The 20,198-nt window shown below is 40.2% G+C and overlaps 1 protein-coding gene across 2 annotated transcripts in view; it reads left to right on the top strand.

Annotated features, from left to right (window-relative positions):
• Positions 1-4,838: 4,838 nt before the first annotated feature.
• Positions 4,839-20,198, top strand: part of PTPRA (protein tyrosine phosphatase, receptor type, A) — a 59,332-nt gene continuing 43,972 nt past the window's right edge. Inside the window, exons 1-6 of one of the 2 annotated variants that reach the window (XM_006894193.1) lie at positions 4,839-4,914; positions 5,632-5,973; positions 8,280-8,306; positions 14,006-14,090; positions 15,336-15,409; positions 15,612-15,748. In XM_006894193.1, the coding sequence (XP_006894255.1) occupies positions 4,842-4,914; positions 5,632-5,973; positions 8,280-8,306; positions 14,006-14,090; positions 15,336-15,409; positions 15,612-15,748 (738 nt within the window). In that variant the 5' untranslated portion in view covers positions 4,839-4,841. The remainder of the gene's footprint in view (positions 4,915-5,631; positions 5,974-8,279; positions 8,307-14,005; positions 14,091-15,335; positions 15,410-15,611; positions 15,749-20,198) is intronic. The other variant, XM_006894192.1, reaches the window with a different exon arrangement.

The following is a 20,198-nucleotide window of genomic DNA, read 5'->3' on the forward strand; positions in this document are numbered from 1 at the left end:
ACAGGAAGGAAAGTTAGCGAGGGACCCAAGGGGCTGGAAGCCTGATGAGGTCTGAGAAAAGGTGTAGCCAGCATAGCAGAGGGGAGAACTACAAGGTAGGAAGTGTGATTGCAGAGTGGGAAGTGAAGATCAGTAGGAAAGCTCTTCCGGATGTTGACAGCATCTAGTGTTCAGCCATTCTTGTGAGTGACCCAAGTGAAATAGAAATATAAAGTCATTAGAGTTGAGGAAGTCATGTTACTGAGGGACTAGGGCAGATTGTCGTGGTTGTCTTTTGTGAGGATGTTGACATCATCCAAGAGGATGTCAGGACTTGAGCATAAAAAGAAAATTGTGAACTACATTACAATGTCTTCAGTATGGGGAATGCTGAGAAATTGTATAGCCAGATAGGAAAAGCCTCTGTAAACAAGAACTGCTGGAGCAGGCTCCAGGGAAAATGGTCTGCATGTGGCATTCTTGAGTAGGGAGAAACCACCTTGCTTCCTGATAATGGAGCTTTGGAGTGGTTAGAATGGAAGAGATGGATAACTGAAGATGAGGTTGCAGTTAAGTTTTGTAAAGGTCAGAAACTCACAGGACTTTATGCCTGAAGATTGTTATATATTAGAAGAATGAGGTTTTCACTGTGGTTTTCTTGGTCATGGTCTATGAATACACCTTATTAGTGACATGAGGCTTCGTAAAGTCTGACATGTCTCCTACTTGTGCTTGTATACAAATTCATACCTGCTTCATCTTGCTATCCTTTGTGTGTTAATTCTTTGCCATCGTCTCTCACTTAAGGTATACAGTTCTTCTTCTGTATATTTTCATTTTGCTTCTTGTATTTATATTCTCTCATGAAATCATTTCTCTTTTTAATACTTACTGTTTTTTCCTCTACTTATGAAAATATTATATTCTTTGTTTTTAAATGAAAAAACAGTAACATAAAGAAAAAATAATAAAGTATATGCCAAGATTTATAATTTTTTCGTTCCACTTGTAACTTTCATACACATGAGTTCATTTACATAAATAAATTTAGTTGTGATCATTTGGTAGCAGTTTTATATCTGACTTCCCTTTCCTTTCAGGCTTAAAAAAGTGAAGAGCTTGTTCCTTTTTCTTAAATTCTTTGAATATATTACCTTGGATGGTAATATAAATTATCCTGATTGCCAACATAATGGTTTTTGCCGTTGTTTTTTTTTTTAACCTGTCATTGAACATTCGGGTAGTTTCAACTTTCTTGTCATAATGAATATCTCTGTGCATCATATTTAGTCTAAGTAATTTTCATTTACTTAAGAGTAGAACCTCAAAAGTAAGGAAGCTTGAGAGAATATTTTTCATGTGACTTTTGCAAGCCTGGCATAGTTAATCTGATTGATATTTCCTAATTAGGAAAATAAACATATCATTGTGTTCCTGTAGTTAATGAGGCAAGCAACACTTAAAATGTAATTTTTAGCACTCTTTTTCTCTTCTATAAAATAACTGTAGATTTCTGAATTGTGTGATTTTCATTTAATGTTTAAGTACTTTGTATGCTAATGTTTTTCATTATTTACCTTATGTAATTTTCCCCGTTTGTCCCCTTATTACTCTATTTATGAGCCATTTATTTTGTATAAAATAACATTTTTATTTTCAGATATTTAATTTAATTAAATAGTTAATATTTAACTTTTACCTTTGTGATTTCTTAGAAAGCCCTTCTTCTTGCTGGGGCTTACATAAATATTCATTTACACTTTTTGAAAAATGTATATTCCTATGTGTAATATATTTTATTGTATAGAATGATATCTAATCCCTTTTCCCAATAAATAAAAATTCAGTAGCATATCACTGGTATAATTACCACAGTATAGGGAAAATGGTGAGAATTTTTTGTGACTACCCCTTTGGTGTTTATGAGTTCACAGTTTGCCATCTTACATCCAGAGAAGATTGTAAGGGAACTCTAGTGGTCTAGTGGCAAGAAGCTGCACTGCAATCCTGAAGGCACACAGTTTGAATCTACCAGATGCTCCACTGGAGAAGGATGGGAAGTCTTCTCCTGTGCCAGTCAGATCCGATTTGATGGTATACAATAAGAAAAAGAAAAACCCAGAACATAAGGATTGAGAATGATTGTATGAAACACTACGTGAATGAAGGATAGCATGACACACAATGTATACAAACTTTATAAAGAAACCAATATAAATAAAATAATTTTTATTTTTTTTAAAAAAAGAGTATAACCAGAGGAAGCTGTACCTGCTCCCCCTGGTGAGTCACTCACTACCTTTTGGAATCACCTCTGGGCTGTGAGTTCCATGAGGATGGAGCCTGTGAGTTTATTGCTGCCCAGTTATCTTCTTAGTACCTCGCCTACTGTAGAGCATAGAAATCTGACTGTGTGGTAAATGAACCATGCTCTCATATGGGGATGTGTCATAGGCCTGGGACAGGGTTTGAGGTGAAATAAAGATTAAGCACAGTTGCTGTAATGTTTACTTCAGCAGATAAGTACCTAAGTGCCATCCATCTAGCATCTCTGCTTCTCAGCATGAATGCACTAAAGCATAGGAGTCATCTAGGGAAACTTCACAAAGGACCACTATCAACTCTTCCTCACAGAGACTCTGGCCCCATCTGGCATGGGCAGTTTGAATATCTCTTTGTTATAAATGTCCAGATAATAAATATGATACAACATACATATAATTGACATTTATATACCTACTTATATACATATAGATATACATTTATACTGTTTTTGTTGTTGTTATGTCCCATTGAGTAACCTTTGACTCATAGTGACACTATGTACAGCAGCTCTGAAGCCTGCCCTGTCCTGAGCCAGACTTACTGATTCCAAGACACCTACCCCCATTGCCCCAGTTACTGTATCAGTCCCTCTCATCTGAGGGTGTCTTCTTCTCCTACACTGTTCCTCCACCCTTCCAAGCATGATGTCCTCCTTCTCCAAGCCCTCCAAGGAGAAACTTGGTTTCACCCTCTCCAGGACAGACCTATCTGTTTTCTTGGCAGTCTGTGATATGTTCAAGACTCTTCTCCAGTACCACAACTCAAAGGCATCAATTCTTCTTCATCATCCTTAGTCATTGTCCAGCTCTCTGATGCAGAGCAAGTAATTGCGAAGACCGTGGCCTCCATTAGGCACACCTTAGTCTCTAGACTAACATCGTTGCTTCTCAGTACTCTGAAGAGGTCCTTGACAGCAGATTTTCATCTTTTGATTTCCTAAGTGCTGGTACCAAGAGTGTTGATTGTGGAGTCAAACAAACTGTAATTATTAACAAGCTCAATCTCTTCTCCATCTATCATGGCGCTGCCAGTTGGCCCAGTGGTGAGAATCTTTGTCTCTTGAAATTGAACTTCAGTCCATATTGAAGACCACAATCTTTGACCTCCTGCAGCCAGCACTTCATATCCTTATTATTTAAAAGGAGAACTAGTTCACATATGCAAAAATACCAAAGAAACACCTTCAAAACTCTGAGCTCACCATTCAGATTTAAGTAATAGCAATATCTCCTTTACTATATAAGCCCTTGTTTGGTTATTTTTATTGTGGTTAGAGTAAAAGTTTGTAGAACAAATTCATTTACCATTCACTCACTCATTCATCAAACAAACTAATGTCATAATTTGTTTTATGACATTGACCTTAATTACAGTGTCCACATTGGAGCCCTGCTCTGCCTGTGCACGTCCTCTCCACGCCTTTTCTTTCCATGGTGCTTTTGTGCTGATCATCCCTTTATTGTACTATTATCTAGTTACTAATTCTTCTTCCTCTCTCCCATCCCTAGTAATCGTCAAAGGATGTTTCTTTTTACATGCAGGCCTTTTCTTTAGCTTTTATAATAGTGCATTTATATAGTATTTTCCCTTTTTATTTTTTATTTTTTTTATTTCGTATTGATTTGCATATAAAATTTGTATACATTGTGTTCCAGACATTCCTTCATTCACTTTGTGTTTCATAAAATTCAGCATAATGTCTATGTTATGTGGCAGTGCATGAGTTCTTCACTAGTCTTTCCTATTACTGTTATTCTGTTGTGTGTATGTATCAGATTGTTTAAACATTCATCCATTGATGAGCACTTGAGTGTTGGTATATTTTTGCTATTGAAAGTAATGCTGCAGTGAACATGGGTATGTGTATATATCCATGTCACAGCTCTTATTCTTTAAGAAAATATATATATATTAGAAAAGCTGATATTTCTATTTCCGGTATTTTAAGGAAGCACCAAACTATTTCCACGATGGTTATACCTTCTATTTTACAGTCCTTCCATCAGTGTGTGAGAGTTTCAATCTTTCCATACTTTACTAGTTTTTGTTGTTTTCTTGAACTTTGCTATTGTTGTTTGGGTGGGGCATGTGGATTTTCAAAAGCTTTTTAGGTAGTTTTCATGTGCAGCCAAGGTTGAAAATCTCTTTTCTATAAAATATCTTCTAAGAAAAACCGGTTGTCATTCTGACACATGTCAACTCCTTGTGTGTCAGATACACCTGTGTGTCACAGGATTTTCAGTGGCTGATTTTACAGAAGTAGATCGCCAGATCTTTCTTCCAAGATGTTTTCTGATGGACTTGAACCTCCAATCTCAGTATTAGGAGCCAAGCTCATGTACTGCTTCAACCATCCAAGATTTCATTTTATATAAAAATTCAAATAATGGGACTTCTGGAGAAATAATGCCTATCAGACTTTATGGACTTTCTAGGCTGGGAAAGATTCTCCCAAGATATTGCAATGGTAAGTAATTTTAACATAGTTACATTAATATCACACATCATCTAACATTGTGTCTGTTTTCCAGGTCAACATGGATTTCTGGTTCATTCTTTTTCTGCTCGGGAGTTGTTGGATATGTGTCAGTGCCAATAATGCTACCACAGGTAAATTGCCATTAAATAAGCCTGATATTTAGAATAATATTTTGCTTCTACATTTGATGATCCCTATTTGAAGACTTAACGAGTATTTAAAAAGAATATTCAAAAAAAATTTAAAAAAAAAAAGAATATTCAGAAGTCGTATAGGGTTGCTGTGAGTCATACTCAACTTGACAGCACCTAACATCAGCTAGTAGTAAACAAAGAAGTGTTATTCAGAAGTCGGTAAAATGGATGTCTTTGGAAATTTCTGATATTGTAACATTTAAAAATTGGTCTATATAATGAGTATTTTTTATTTTTGAAGTACTACTGTGTTTTCAGTGAAAGTTTATGCAGCAAATTCCGTTTCCTTTTACAATTTTTATACAGTTTTTTGGTGACATTTTTCACGTGTCAACATTCTCATTATTTCTGTTCTGGTTGTTTGCATACCTTTTTAAGTAAGTTAGGAGATTATTTGTCATCTTGAAAAATGAATTGTTGATATTGAAGACATATATTGAGTCAGAGGACCTAGATGAAAGATCTAGGTTCTTCCTCTTAGATATGAGTTGCTTAGAGGAGTGAAAGGAGCTAGCATGAGATAAAAACAAGTGGGGTGGAGAGAATCTCTGCTTGGTCTCTGAGGGCTTGAGAGCTCATTGAGACTTGGTACATTGTGCTTCTTAACTGTACTTTGCTCATGTGTTCTGTTTCCTTATGCTTTGGTATTTATAGTTTCACCTTCAATAGAAGCTGCATCATCAACTAAAGCATCAACAGCAGAACCACTAAAAGAAGAAACAAGAACTTTAAATTCAAACTCTTCAGTACCTTCTCTTTCTGTGGCACCAACCATCAGCCTAAATTTAACTCTGGGACCCACCTATGTAACCACTGTCAATTCTTCAGACTCTGACAATGGGACCACAAGAACGACAAGCACCGACTCTAGAGTTCCTACACTTGCACCAAATGGAACATGGCTGCCAGATTACCAGTTCACAGATGTCCGAACAGAGCCCTGGGAGGGGAATTCCAGCACTGCAGCAACCACTCCAGAACCCTTCCCTCCTTCAGGTACTGAAATGTTCTACATAAGTAAAAGGCCTTCAGAGAAGTAGAATTGCCCAAGCAAAGTGAGGAAATCTGCATTAGGGAAGAGTTGGCATAGGGGAGAGGGAAAGAGATTCATAAGGGGATTCTGCTTTAGGTGGGATCCTGGTTGGACTGAGGAGATGTAAATGTGTTTAAAAGCATGGAAGAAAAGAAAGTTAAAATGCAAAAGAAAGAGAGGACCTAATGATAAAAGATACTGAAAGATGAAAACTACAGAGCCTGAGTACTAGATAGGGCTAGGCTTGAAAAATGAAAGAATCCTTGGAAAGGAGCCTGGATACAGATGTTAACAACAATTAAATATAAAGTGAGAAGACAGTGTCCAGGGGTGGCCTTTAAAGTAGTATCTGGCCTATAACAATGAAAGAACTTTTTTCCTGAAGAAAAAAGTGAACTGGGGGGGAGGGGTGACAGGGAGGAAAATGTCCAACAATGAATGAAGAGAAATCCATCCATGTTCTTTATAAACTTTCATTAAAATCTTTTAAAAAAAAAGTAGTGTCTGGGAAAATAATTTAAGATGTGGTCCCTCAGCCCAACCTTCATCTGTTCTTTAGTCCATGTTGCTGGGGTGAAGTAGAAGATGCCTCAAGGATAGAATCTTGAGGTCTGAAACTAGGTCGGGTACAAAAAGATTCCAACCTCTAAAGAGGACGAGAGAGCCCTCATAGTGAAGGAAATAGCAATATCCTGTCTCTGTGTGACTGTTAATTCTGTCTCCAGCAAAAATCGCTGTTCTCTCTTCTGTGTTCCCACCCTTTTGGCTCATATTTCCTTGCCTAGGTGGAATTAAACAAGGAAACAAAAAAAGAACATGGTCAGTTGAATCTCAGATGACATTTAGTTTCTCATATCTGCCTTGACTAAGAAACCACTTACTTTACTGTTAACATTTATTTCATGTCAGAAGAGGCTGAGACTAAGATTGAATATCCCTGACAACTTTTATTTAAGATTAGTGAAACACATGGGAACCATTGTGGAACGTTGGGATTTTATAGTCTTGCCCTTCACTTCCCACTCTTCACTACCATCTTACTTTGTTGTTATTGTTATGTGCCATCCAGTCAACTGTGACTGCAAGCTACCTGTGAACAACAGAGCTGAGCCCTGCCCTATCCTGTGCCATCCTCACCGCTTCTGATATACTTGAACCCACAGTTACAGTCATTGTGTCAGTTCATCTTGTTGAGAGGCGAAGCTTCCTATAATAATTATGTCATCATGTTTATTTAATTTGGTATTTGTGTTTCATATGGCTGTGTAATATTGTTCATTGAGGATCTGTAGGCATGATGTGATTGTTTTTCCTTTGTTGTATACTGTTTGTCCTAAATTTAGTAATTTCTGTATTTGGTTGTTTGCTTAGTTTTCTGTTTATTTATTGCTTGCTCATTTTCTCCACACATTTTTTTTTTTAATTTTTGTTATTTTTGTGTGTGTGTATCATCAAATCGGATCTGACTGGTACAGGAGGAGATTGCCCCCCCCCTTCTCTAGCAGAGCATCTGGTGGATTTGAACCACGCACGTCTGGGATTACAGTTCTCCACACATTCTTATATGCAATCAGAAAAAGTTTTCTGTAAAGACAGACCTGTTAAATAATTTTTTTCTGTTTGTTTTAGCCTTCAGCATAACAGTGTTTTAGTCTTCAATGCTCGCTAGTCTCTAGACTTGCTTGCATACTTGTCAACCTGAGAATTTCCCTCTGCATTGTTCCAGGAATCCCTTTGTGCTTCTTGGCTCCCATATTGCCTTCTTTCTTGAATTATCCTATCATTTGTGAGAACATACCCTCCAGTAGCTTCCAGAGGAGAGGCTCTGTAGGAAATAAATAGCATGAGATCAGACATCTAAAACTGTCTTTTGGGTTTTGAGGAAAACTTTTGTACCCAGAGGGCCTTTGAAAAGGAGGTATTTTATTCTTTGTTTATAGAATTTTATAGATTTGTGTTATCAGTTATCATTATAAGCCTGGGTGAAACAACTATTATTAAACAATTGGCTCCTAACCAAAAAGTCAATAGTTCAAGCCTACCACCGTGCCCACCGGTGAGAAGACCTGGCAGTCTGCCCTGATCTGCACTGACTGATGTGTAGTGAATCTAGGCATTCTCATATCCCAGTTGTTGGAGGTTGCTTCATTCTAGTCCCAGTGCAGTTCATGGAGCAAAGTGTGTATATTCCTGGAGTTTGTTTTGTCTTAGTTTGAATATTATCTTTTTTAATCTGAGTGAATATTTCTGTTTTTCACTTGCTACACAGCTAATTCTGACTCAGAGGGCAGAAGAGGTGAGCCGTTCACCTTGTTATTTGTTGTCCCTTCTACAGTGTACAGTATTTGTGTTTGCTTTGCTCATAATCTGTGGTATTTGTGTAGCTTGTCTGTGTGTGTGTTTCAATTGTTTCCATATTAACCTTATAAAGAAGAATAACAGAAACAATGTAAGTTTGTTAAATGTAAATTATGTTGTATTTTAACAATACAATAGCTATTTTATTTTCACATCATCTTATTAATATGCTCTCATTGCTGTCCAGTCAAAACTGACTCTAGGCCTTTTCTCCAATTTCCTTTCAAGGAAGAAGGTCCATACCTTTAGGAAACAAAAAAACAACAAAACTGACTCTAATTGATCCTGCAGCAGGTCTTCAGGAGGCTGCAGATTTCGAGGAGGAGATTGCCTATCTTTCTGCCTTGGAGCAGCTGGTGGATTTGAACCACCAAAGCGGCACAGCTTTTAGGTTAGCAACACACCTTCCCACAGGCTGTGCCACCAGACCTCCCATTATTAATATTACCCTTTGGTAATATTGGGCCATAATTTCTATGCTATAGTTCGTTTTTAATTTGTAGTCCATGGTTACCTTTAAACATGCTGGTTTTTTGTTGAATATTTTATTTTTTTTCCCCTTAGTCTATAAAATACTGACTTCTTATGGATTTTATGGCTTTCTAGCCTTCTTATGGAAAGCATCAGGGGTTCAGATGCTGTGTTAGTTGTTTGAGTCACCAGAGGGTAGCCATTCTTGGGTACTCTGTCATGGTTTAGGAAGTTGGGGAGCAGTTTTCCTTTAGGCAGAGTTGCTTTTCCTACTTCTTCCCCTTCTTTTCCTTGTGGCTGCCTAGAGTTTTCTTTGTTACCACCCAAGTTTTTTCTCTGTCCTCAAAATGCCATGTAGGAATGAGCATGTGTTAGAACTCTTGTCGGGTAGAGAAGTCTAGCCAAACCGGGGAGGGGGGAGGAATATGTTAGAAAATTGGGGAAATTTTAAAAGTAACGGGATATTAGATGATGTTGTTTGTTGTCGTTGTGCTGATGAGTCAAAACTGACCCATAGCTGACCCTTCAGAGGCGTAAATCAAATATGAGGAGATTACTCACCTTTCTCCCTCAGAATGGCTGATGGATTCAAACTGCATGCCTGCAGGTTGGCAGTGCAACTCCTTACCTCTAGGCCATCAGAGCTGCCTGATGGACTGTGATGATAGCAAGAGCCCTCGTCTCTTTGTCGCTGTTAGTTGCTTGTGGGTTGGCTCTAACTCGAAGGTGAGCCCATGTGTGCAGAGTAACCCTGCATTCCATGCTGCTTTCAGGACTTTTGGAAGCTAGTCATCAAGCCTTACTCTGTAGGTGAATTAGTTTAGTCTTCCTTTCTAATGCTTGCTCATTTGCATCACCCAGGGACTCAGTTCATCCCTTGATGATAAATACTAAGATAATTACAGTTGAAATTATGCCTTAGCTTTGCTTTCAGATAGTCCATTGATGGGTGGAGTGAGTTTAGGTTGTAATTCACACTTGGGGGACATTTTTGGTTGCCAAACTTGGGAAACAGGGTACAGGTACTACTGACATCTGCTGGATGGAAGTCAGAGATGTTGTAAAACGTCCTATGATATATAAGACATAGCTCAGAGTCTATGGGGGAGAGAATAGTCTAAAAGTATTATATTTTAGGGCATTATTTTTATCGTAGGAGTATGCAATGAGGGTTTCAGAGTGGATTATATTTGGGGGTAGGGGGTGGGGTTTGGCGAGGTGCGGGTGAGGGGATTGTGTACCAATGAGGGAGTTTTTCTTTTGCTTTTCAAGGAGAGGAGCAAATGGGGGGGAGGGGGGAGGGGTTTGTGTGGGGAGAAGGGTACAACAATGAATGAATGGAATCCCAAAATCTCTGTAGATGTTCATTGAAATGAAAAATAACCTAAATTTAAAAAAAAAAAGGAAAAAAAAAAGACATAGCTCAGAAACAGAGCATTATCCAGCCCACAGTGTTGTTAGTTTGAGAGTCAAAAGTACTGCTGTAGATTTGAAAAATAACCCAAAACATGTGGCATATATTGAGGACGTTAGTTATAGCACAGTGGTAAATGCATAGGGGTTTCGCAGTGTTCTCTTTACCTCTGTGTGCAGATCTCTGGTGGTTCTAAATAGGGAACTCTGGAGGTCTGTAGTGAATTGCTCACCCAAAGCAGGGCCTCTCTGGTGATTTGGATCCACCAAGGAAGAAAGAGGGGCAACTTCCTGTGTGAGATTTACAGCCTCCTAAAAACCCTGTGGAGGGAAAACTGAGTCCTTGCCAGCTCAGTGAGCTTAAGTTTGAGTTTTTATTTCTATGCAAGTTTTGAAAGTTTTCTGCAATAAAAAGTTTGAAAATCTGTATATGCTACTTCTCAAAGTCTTGACTTCTTGAACTCATTCACCCTCAGCCACAGCTCCATTCTTCTGAGAAGGTGATACTTGAGTGGAGTTCTCAATGTGAAAATGAACCATTCAAAGAATAGGGAGAAGGGTTTGAAAGACACAGGTTTAACAAGCAGAACAGCTCTTAGAAACACAGTGGATTAAAGAAATGGCACAAAGGCCAGTGTGGTACAAGATGTGGTTGGAGCCAGAAGGTCATAGTCATAAATGTGGACTTAGTACTGAGCATGACGAGAAATTGTGGTGAATGGCGCTCTGAGTAAGGGAGGGGAATACTGGTTTTCTATTCTTTTAAAAGACCAGGTCGACTGACTCATATGCAGCAGCCATGACGTGAAGGTGAGCCAACAGAATGTAGTGTCATGGAAGCCAAGAATGGCATTTTTCAAGGATGAAACAGTCACCTCAGTCAAGTACTGGCAACAGATTAAGTAGGATAAGGGTAGAGACATGACAGTGGATTTGACAAGATGGCTCTTGGTGACTTTTTTAAGAAGAATTTCAGCTGAGTCATCAGTGAGAAAGTCCTAAGTAGAAAGAAAGATGAGACAGGAAGGGGAGGCAGAAAAGAGATACTTACTCGGAGGTCTTTTACCACAAGAAAATCCAGAGAAACAAGCAGCAGCTAGAGGTAAATGTGGGAACAAGAGTTTTTTGTTTTCTTTTAAAAGATAAAAGATGTTAGATCATGCTTCTCTGTAGGCAAGGGTCAAGCATACTGTAATAACATTCAAACCACTCACTCACTCTCTCCTCCTTGAACCAGTTCTGTCTCTACTTCCACAATAAAGCACTCTCTTGATTTACTTTCTACCTCTCTTCTGCTCCTCAGTTTCACTTGCTAGCTGTTCCTCTTCTAATACCAGACATCTAAATGTGAGACTAGTTTAGGTTGCTGTACTCTTCTCTAGAGTCTCAAGTGCTTATTAACCATCTCTGCTTTAAACCTGACAGGCAACACAAACTCTCTGTGTCTGAAAAGTATACCTCTCCATTCTGTAATAGTGTTGCCATCCATCCTGGTGCTTAAACAAGAGACATGGTAATCCCCTGGATTTCTGCTCACAGTCATCTATATCCAATCTAGCTGCAAAGAATGAATTTTACAGATGGATTCAATGTCTTAAATCTGTCTTCTTTTCCTACTGACACTACTGTAGTGCCACTCTCTTTCCCCTCACGTGGAGCACAAAAGCCTCTGTTCTCTGGCAGTCCTCTCTCCATAAAACAGAGAGATACATAAGCAAGCAAATCAGATCATGAACCTTCCTTACCTGCCATAGGCAGAGATTAACTTAACAGCTGGTAATTAAATCTCTAGCTGGTTTTCAGAGGCTGTAAACTGCAAAGGAAGAGATTGTTCACCTTTTTCCTTCAGAGGCTCTGGTGGATTCGAATTGCCAGGGAGGTGCTACCTTTGAGCGAGCAACACAACCCCTACAGACTATGCTAGGAGAATTCCCTGGCAATTAACTAACGCACATTCAGTACTCAGTGTATCACACTTTGTAATCGTATATTTATGATAGTTGATTATTGAGTGTTTCTCTTTTATACTACAAATTCCACAGGGCAAAGATTATGTATCTCTGTTTCTCACTGCAGGTCTAAACTTAGTACAGGATCTGGGACATAGCAAACACTAAACAAAGAGTGGACTATTTTGAGTAAATTAATAAAAGGATCATTTATAAGTAAATATGTCTTTAGTAAATGCCAATCCCAGAGGGCCCTTTATTAGGTATTGAAAGAAGGTGATTAGAAACATTTACTTCAAGACAGTAGTTGGACTCTATAAATTTACTTCTCGATCCTAAAAGCATACTGAAATATCAGAAATATAAAAATACTAATGCATCAACAGCCTATGTCAAAGGCAGCAAGTGAAGGATGATTTCAGTAGCCTTGAGGAAGTTCTAGAAGATAAAAGACATGCTGAGCTCTTGAAGTGATCAGTCAGAACCAAAGAATCTCCAGGTAAAGAAGGGACTGCTGAAAAGGCAGTGTAAGCCTAAAAATATGTTCAGAGTCAAATGAGACGGTGGATGAAAATGGGCCCTGGGGTGCCAGCAGAGTATTAAGCCAAAGACATGGCAATGCCCGGCCATTCCATGTGCAGGGTGAGTGATAGCTGAGGCACATCAGTCAGGTTCAGCTGGAAAATTAGCACTGGGAATAGAGTGAGGAGTTTATCAGAGTGGTGGCACAAGCCAGGAATGGTTGTAATTCAGAATGCATCGTACAGGATTCACATGAAAAAGATGTGTGTTCCTACTTCCCGGGAAGGGAAATGGTGAAGATGGTTATAAGTCAGACCAGTGTAGTTGGTAGTGGTGGTTATGTACCATCGAGCCAGAACCAACTCAAACCTGATCCTCCAGCTGGTTTTCAGAGCAAATTTCATAGGAGGAGATTGCCCATCTTTATTCTGCAGCACCACTGGTGGACTCAAACTTTTAGGTTGGCAGTGCATTGCCACCAGAGCTGCCTGTAGTGTGTGATGGAAATACATAAATAGGCAGACCAGTTACTGTTCATTATCTAAGTGAGGTCTTTATATGCAAGGAGAACATTGGATCTTGGCCCTTGGTGTGCTGCCCTGAGAAGGGAGCTAGATAGTGGTGTGACAAGGTGGCCTCAGCCTGTGGGATGGAAGGGAAGGTTACCGTATCTCCAGGTCCGACACTGCTGGACTTGAGGTGCTAACAAGAGGCGGCTAACAGATGTGGCAGGTGCAAAGTAGCACCAGCGGTTGTGCTTACATCCTGCCAAGAATAATAGTGTCTCCTTGTTTAAATCAGGGATGATGTTTTCTTTACCAGAAAAACATATGGATTTGATGTTTTAATAGTAAACAATCCTTTTCGACTTCTTCCCCCTAGATGGCACACATAGAGACCATGAGACAGTACTAGTTGGCCTGGTCCCCCCAGCTTCCCTGTCAGGCCTGGTATCTTCATGCCTTCGATATTTGAGTACTTTCTGAGTATTGGCCTCTGCTTTAGGCTCAAGGGATATACCAAAAAATAAAGTCTGCCTTCAAGCAATTTTAATATAAGGCAAAGAAACAAAGAGTAAGCAAGTATGTGGTATGTCAGCAATGAGACTGGCATGTCTTGGGCTCTCTCCCTTCTTCTGCATCACATACCCCTGTCTCGCTCTGTGTCTGTGCCCTTCCATCTCCATAAGTATTGAATGAACCTTGATTCCTCATCAGGGTCTTTCCCTGAGTTGTCCATTGAAGACAGCAATAATGACCTCTTTTCTCTTTTTTTTTCCTAGATGAGACACCAATCATCGCAGTAATGGTGGCCCTGTCCTCTCTGCTAGTGATCGTGTTTATTATCATAGTTCTGTACATGTTAAGGTGAGCATAGTAACATTTCTCACTTCTCCAGAATTGTTTCCTATGAAGCTGAGAAGACAGTAGAATAAAGCCAACAAATAGAATAGAGAGAATGGCTCACTAATAGTGTTAAAATTAAAAGTCTACTTAAGAATTATTTTAAAACTCTACATGATCTTCCTTAAGAACCAGCCTCTTTTCTTTGCTTCCATCTCTCTAAGTCCCCTAACTGTAGTTCAATCTAAATCCCAGACCAATGGTTTTAAGACTAGGGGAAGAAGCCACAGTCTATGTAATTAGTTAATTAGTAACAGGTATTTCAAGATCTTCAGATCTAGCCGTGTTGAGGCAATCCCTGCCAGGAGGACCTCAGTGGGGATTATATGTTCAACAAAGACCTTCTCTGTTTCTAGTTGGGCCTTTGTTCCCAAGCCCCTTTAGGACCCCAGACTCTGGAATGTTTAGCTTAAACATGTGATACAAAGTTCCTCTTTCTGGTCTTTTAGGATCTTCTCGATTTTACCGCTCCTAAAGTGGGACCAAAGAAGGAATACCTAAGAGAGAGGAGAGACGTGTGTGTGTTCTCTTTCTGCCAGAGTTACACCTCAGACTATTCTTAGGTTTTAACTCCTTTCGTTTGGCCTAACCTGCTTTGTTCTCCCTCTGTTCTTCTGGAAGGATGATGAGAGGGGAACTTTTTGCACCCTCTGCAGTGTGGCATGTGTGTCCATCATTCTGTACTTGCAGCCACACTTGTTCCTTCCCAATCTCAAGCTCTTTGCTTTCCCTGAGTCTCCTAGGCCACACTGGGAAATGGTGGAATTCTGGTTTTATATGGATCCTCCCATCTTCACCCACTATATTCTGTCTACCCCTTTCCTCTCTGGTGTAGTCTCAAGTGGGTCCTGGAACTGTAGTTATACAGAAGAGCCAAATAAGCCAGAATATATTGTTAATGTTAACAGAGGTCGGATTCTATTTCATTAATAAGAATAAAAATAAATATATATGTAAAAATTAAAAAACAAAACAGAGGCCAGACTCGAGTGTGCTGAGAGTGAACAGGAAGATGTGAAAGGTGCTTTGTCAGCACGGAATGGAACTGCCCCTCAATAGGCATGGCCTGTCCCTAAAAGAGGTTGTTTATTTGGTAGAAGAGACTTAGCCCGGCAGAACTGAAGTCTACAAAAATGAGAACATAAAGCCAGTGCTTGGCCTCTCCCATCTCTGTGCTTGATTTCTCACTGTGAACATTTTTTTCATTAGGTTTAAGAAATACAAGCAAGCTGGGAGCCATTCCAATTCTTTTCGCTTATCTAATGGCCGCACTGAGGATGTGGGTAAGGCGTTCTTAATGGTGTGGGGAGCCCGCACAGGAAGAAAAGCAAGAAATTAGAGGTTTCCCTAACCTAATAAAATGAGACAACGGTTAGAAAGGAGAGGTGGGGTGTGGAACTAAAGAGATCAGTCCCCCCAGTTTAGTCCAGAGAAGGAGCTTCCTTGCCAGGGCACTTGACCAACCTTTCCCCATGTGCACTACAGAGCCTCAGAGCGTGCCGCTTCTGGCCAGGTCCCCAAGTACCAACAGGAAGTACCCACCCCTGCCCGTGGATAAACTGGAGGAGGAGATTAACCGGAGGATGGCTGACGACAACAAGCTCTTCAGAGAGGAATTCAACGTGAGTTCTTTGTTGAGCCTGGTGTGTCAACTGAAAGGAAGGCACCGAAGGGCCACTCTTTTGAGTTATGGGGAAGAAAACAGGTGTCTAATGTGCTAAGAGATGAGAAATACTTTACCAATTTCATCTGACTCCCTTCCTGTGTGATCATGGACAGGAAATTTAAAAATACTTACTTCACCTCTTAATTCACTTCTGTACCTTCTACCCATCTACCTACCTGCCCATCCATCCATCCATTCTAGTGTCTGAAGCTTCATTTACTTAGATACTGAGTATCTGATATGTGCCTACTAGTATTCAAAATGCCATGGAGATCATGGGAACAAAAACATCCCCCGACTCTGCTCTCAGGGAGTATACTATCTGCTAGGGAACATTCACAAACAAGAGCAAAAATAAATGTTGTTGTTAAGTGCCGCCGAGTTGCAGGTGACTCATAGCAAACCTATGAAGAAGAGTCCTCAATGCTTGGGTGCTTTTCATCCTCTCTCCAGGTTCATAGGGTTTCCGGAGGCAAGCTATTATGGAAGTGGATGCCATTCCTTCCAAAAAAATAAATGTATATGTTCAAATAGTGATACAAGACATGAAGGATTTTGACATCCTTAAAGAATCCATATTAAGAAGCCTCCATTTAGATTCTAGAACAAGACTTCCAGTGCATCTTTTGTAAACATCTGGGCAGAAGGAGAGGACCATGGCAGGCTGCAGAGCATAAGCCTCATCTTGGATATTTACATTTGCAGCTTTGTTAATCTCCCTTTAAGGAAGCAGTGGTATTTGACAACACTGAAGGAAGTAGAACATGTTTGTGAGCGACCATTTGGTGGAACTACCCCACCAGTTCTGGTCTCAGGTTAGAATTGTATTCTTGAGGAAAGGTTGTTTGTCAGACCTGCCTGGTAAGTTAACAAGGGCTGTGGGATGAAATTCCACCCACTTGGAATAGCAAAACTGAAATATCAGTAGTAACAATGGGTAAGAAATGGGCACATTAAAAATTTAAAGAAGGTTTATGTGTGAAGTGAAAGGAAAAGTTTAAAAAAAAATGAGACTGTAGAAGAGGTCTGGGCTAGACCATAGACCTTGTACATTGTTGTGAGAAAAGGGGAAAACCACAGACCACTCACATTTAGACTCTGAAAAGTGCCTCTTGCTACTCTGTGGAGCCTAACTTGTGAGGAGACCAGAGCAGGTGAGAGAATTCAATTAGAGACTGCAAAGTTGTTAAGACTGTGTGGTGCATTAACCTAATATAGTAGTGATGATGAAGAGAGGAGAGAGGCATGAATTTAAGGATGGAGAGGGGCATTTCAGAGTTTGCTAACTCATCAGCTCATATATGGTTAAACTCAGTTTTCTTCATACCGTTGTTCTTGGCCATACGTGATATTTTGGCCTTGTCTTAGACAAATTCCCCTGATGATGTCAAAATGGCTGCCCTGATACATCTATCACAGGGAATTATACAAAATCTAATGAGGAAAGGAGGACTGTTTCTACCTGTGTGTTTCAGTGAAGAAAATTTTCCAAAAGTCTCTGGAGGCTCTTGTCACATACCATTTGTTTAATGTGTCATGAGCAAGGTAGAAATAGGTTATTGTGACTGACTGAATCAGTCCAATTTATACCTGGGGCATATGGGGAATGGACAGACAAATCCACGGAATGGGAAGCTCAGTTAACGGAAGAAAAGGAAAAGTGGGTCCACTCTACATTAAATGGGGAAGTTGAGAGCAAAGTGGTCACCTTTGCAGTCCGAGAAAATCACTAGTTAAAATGTGGAGAATAGATACGAGAAAGGGATGAGTTGGCACAAGAGACTATTTACCAGGCAAGAGTAAGTGAAGTAGCCTGGGCCTTTTTGTTCTGACTGTTAGAAGAATAGCTCCAGTTGATGCTCATTGATTCAGAACATTTAGCAAATACCACAAGACAGCATACCAGGCTCCACACCATAGCCGGCTCTTTGTCAGGCTCTTCTGCTCTTTTGTTATCTATCATATCAGCTGCTTCTGGGTGCTGGCGTATGTGATCCCATTCCCGTTTTCCTGCAAAATGAGTTCTTTGTTTAGAGGTAATGTTCCTTAAGGTTTCAAGCTAAAACATTCCAATAAATCCTTGGAAGGTGATGGTTTTCCTAGAGGCAGATAGCTTCAGATCGGTGTAGTGAGAGCCAATTGCTTTGTCTCCTCAGTGGAAGGAATCCAGTGTGATGAGCCAGCTGGCTGCTCCTGTTTGCTACCCTGAAGTCTCAGGGTTGCCCCTTTTGCTGGCATTTGTTGTCGATCGCCTTTAAGTCGAGCATGACTCATAGCGACCCTACTAACAAAAGGCCTGAAACCCCTCTGAAATTATCAACATTTATCAACTTTCATAGAGTTTCCAGAGGCATGTTGTTTAGGAATTGGATGCCACTCCTGCTTCCGGTGCTGGCATTTAAGACTCAATAATATCGAGACCGACTCAGTAAGAGGAAGTCCATTGTCGAGTCCATCACCTCTTCTTTGGCTCTGATTGTAAACCCATGGCCAGTACTGGGATGAGGCCATCAGTGGAACATTTACATAGAGCGTAAATAGTTCCCCATCTTACTTGTTCCAGTCATCTGTTACCCAGGAATCCATGTAGCTCCTGATTTCCACTGAGGTGGGCAGCTTGAGGATTTCTCTTTTATACTGTCATTTAGAGCCATCACTTAAGTAGCTTACCCAACACTAATCTACATCCAGCATGGGCCGTGAGAAAGAGGAACTGTTTGGGGTAGTGTCTTTGTGCACCCCAGAGGGAAAAAATATGCAAATGCCTCATTAATAGTAATGTTTCAGGAGCCATGGGCCGAGCTAATCTGTAGGAAAAGAGAGTGTATCTGGAAAAGTAACTGCCACTCTGGCCCCCACCTGGTTCAATTTACCATTAGTCCATTGGCATTCTCAAGGACCAGTGAGTCTTATACTCATCTGTTTGATGGTGTGTATGAAAGGGATGAGGTTAATAGGAAACAAAACATAGCTAATCCTGATTGTTACTGAGGTCCACACCATCACTAAACTCAGAGATGCAAGTAGCTGAAGGGTCCAGACCACCAACTTTTTGTTCACAGTGGACCTCTTAACTACTCTTCCATGCCACAAGGACTGGGCTCCTTGCAGCCAGGAAAATCCTTCCAAAAGTTCCTGAAATTTTCCTCACTAGGGTCAGCCTTCCAGTAGGGCTCCTATGAATGCCATCGGGGACACTGGAAAATGTCAGTAGGAAAGTTGTTACGTATTTCTATCTCTTGTAACATTTTTATACCCTCTACTTTGAGCCTGAAGGCTTAAAGAATACTAGACGAAGATGTATTTGTGCTTTATTGACTATGCAGAGGCATTTGACTGTGTGGACAGATTATGGCTAACACTGAGAAGAATGGGAAAATGGGACTCTCAGAACACTTAACTACTCATGTGAACCTAGACCTGGACCAAGAGGCTGTTGTGCGAACAGAGCAAGGAAACAGTGCATGGTTTAAAATTAGGAAGGGTGTACTTCAGGGTTGTATCCTTTCTCCATACCTGCTTCATCTGTATATTGAGCACATTATTCAAGAAGCTGAACTCTGAAGATAAATGTGTCATCAGAATTGGAGGAAGACTTATCAATACCTTCATTATGAATATGACACAAACATACTTGCTAAAAGTGAGGAGAACCTGAAGCACTTGGTGCGGAAGGTTAAACACTACAGTCTTCAATATGGATTGCATCTTAATGTCAAGAAAACAAAGATCCTTGCCATTGGGCCTATAGGCAAAACCATGATGGATGGAGAAGAGATTAAGACTTAAGATTATCAACGACTTCATCTTACTTGGATCCACACAGTCAGTACACTCGGTATCAGAAATCAGGAGACAGATTGCACTGGGAAAGTCTGTAGTCAGGGACCTCTTCAAATTATTTAAGAGCAATGATTCAGTTTGAGGACTAAGGTGTGCCTGATTCAGACCATGGTCTTTTTAGTCACTTGCTGTGCATCTGAGAGCTGGACATAAACTAAGGATGACCGAAGAATTGATGCCTTTGAGTTGTGGTGTTGGAGAAGAGTGCTGAAGATCCCATGAACTGCCAAAAGAACAAACAGATATGTATTGGAGAATCTGTACCCAGAGTGCCCCGTGGAGGCAAAGGTAATGAAGCTTTGGACATGTTGCTAGAAAAGGTTATTTCTTGGGGAGGGACATCATGCTTCATAAGGTGGAGTGACAATAGAGAAGAGGAAGAACCTCAACCAGGTGGATTGACACAGTTACTGCACCAATGGGCTTGAGTGTGTCAGAGTTTGTGAGGATGGCACTTGATAGGACAGTGTTCAGATCTGTTGTTTATAGGGTCACTATGAGTCGTACTCAACTTGAAGGCACCTAACAACTACTTTGTGCCAAGGCCTATCTGGTTTTCATTC

The sequence above is a fragment of the Elephantulus edwardii genome, unplaced genomic scaffold, assembly GCF_000299155.1.
Source record: "Elephantulus edwardii isolate Elephantulus edwardi_28Jun2011 unplaced genomic scaffold, EleEdw1.0 scaffold00138, whole genome shotgun sequence".
Lineage (NCBI taxonomy): Eukaryota > Metazoa > Chordata > Mammalia > Macroscelidea > Macroscelididae > Elephantulus > Elephantulus edwardii.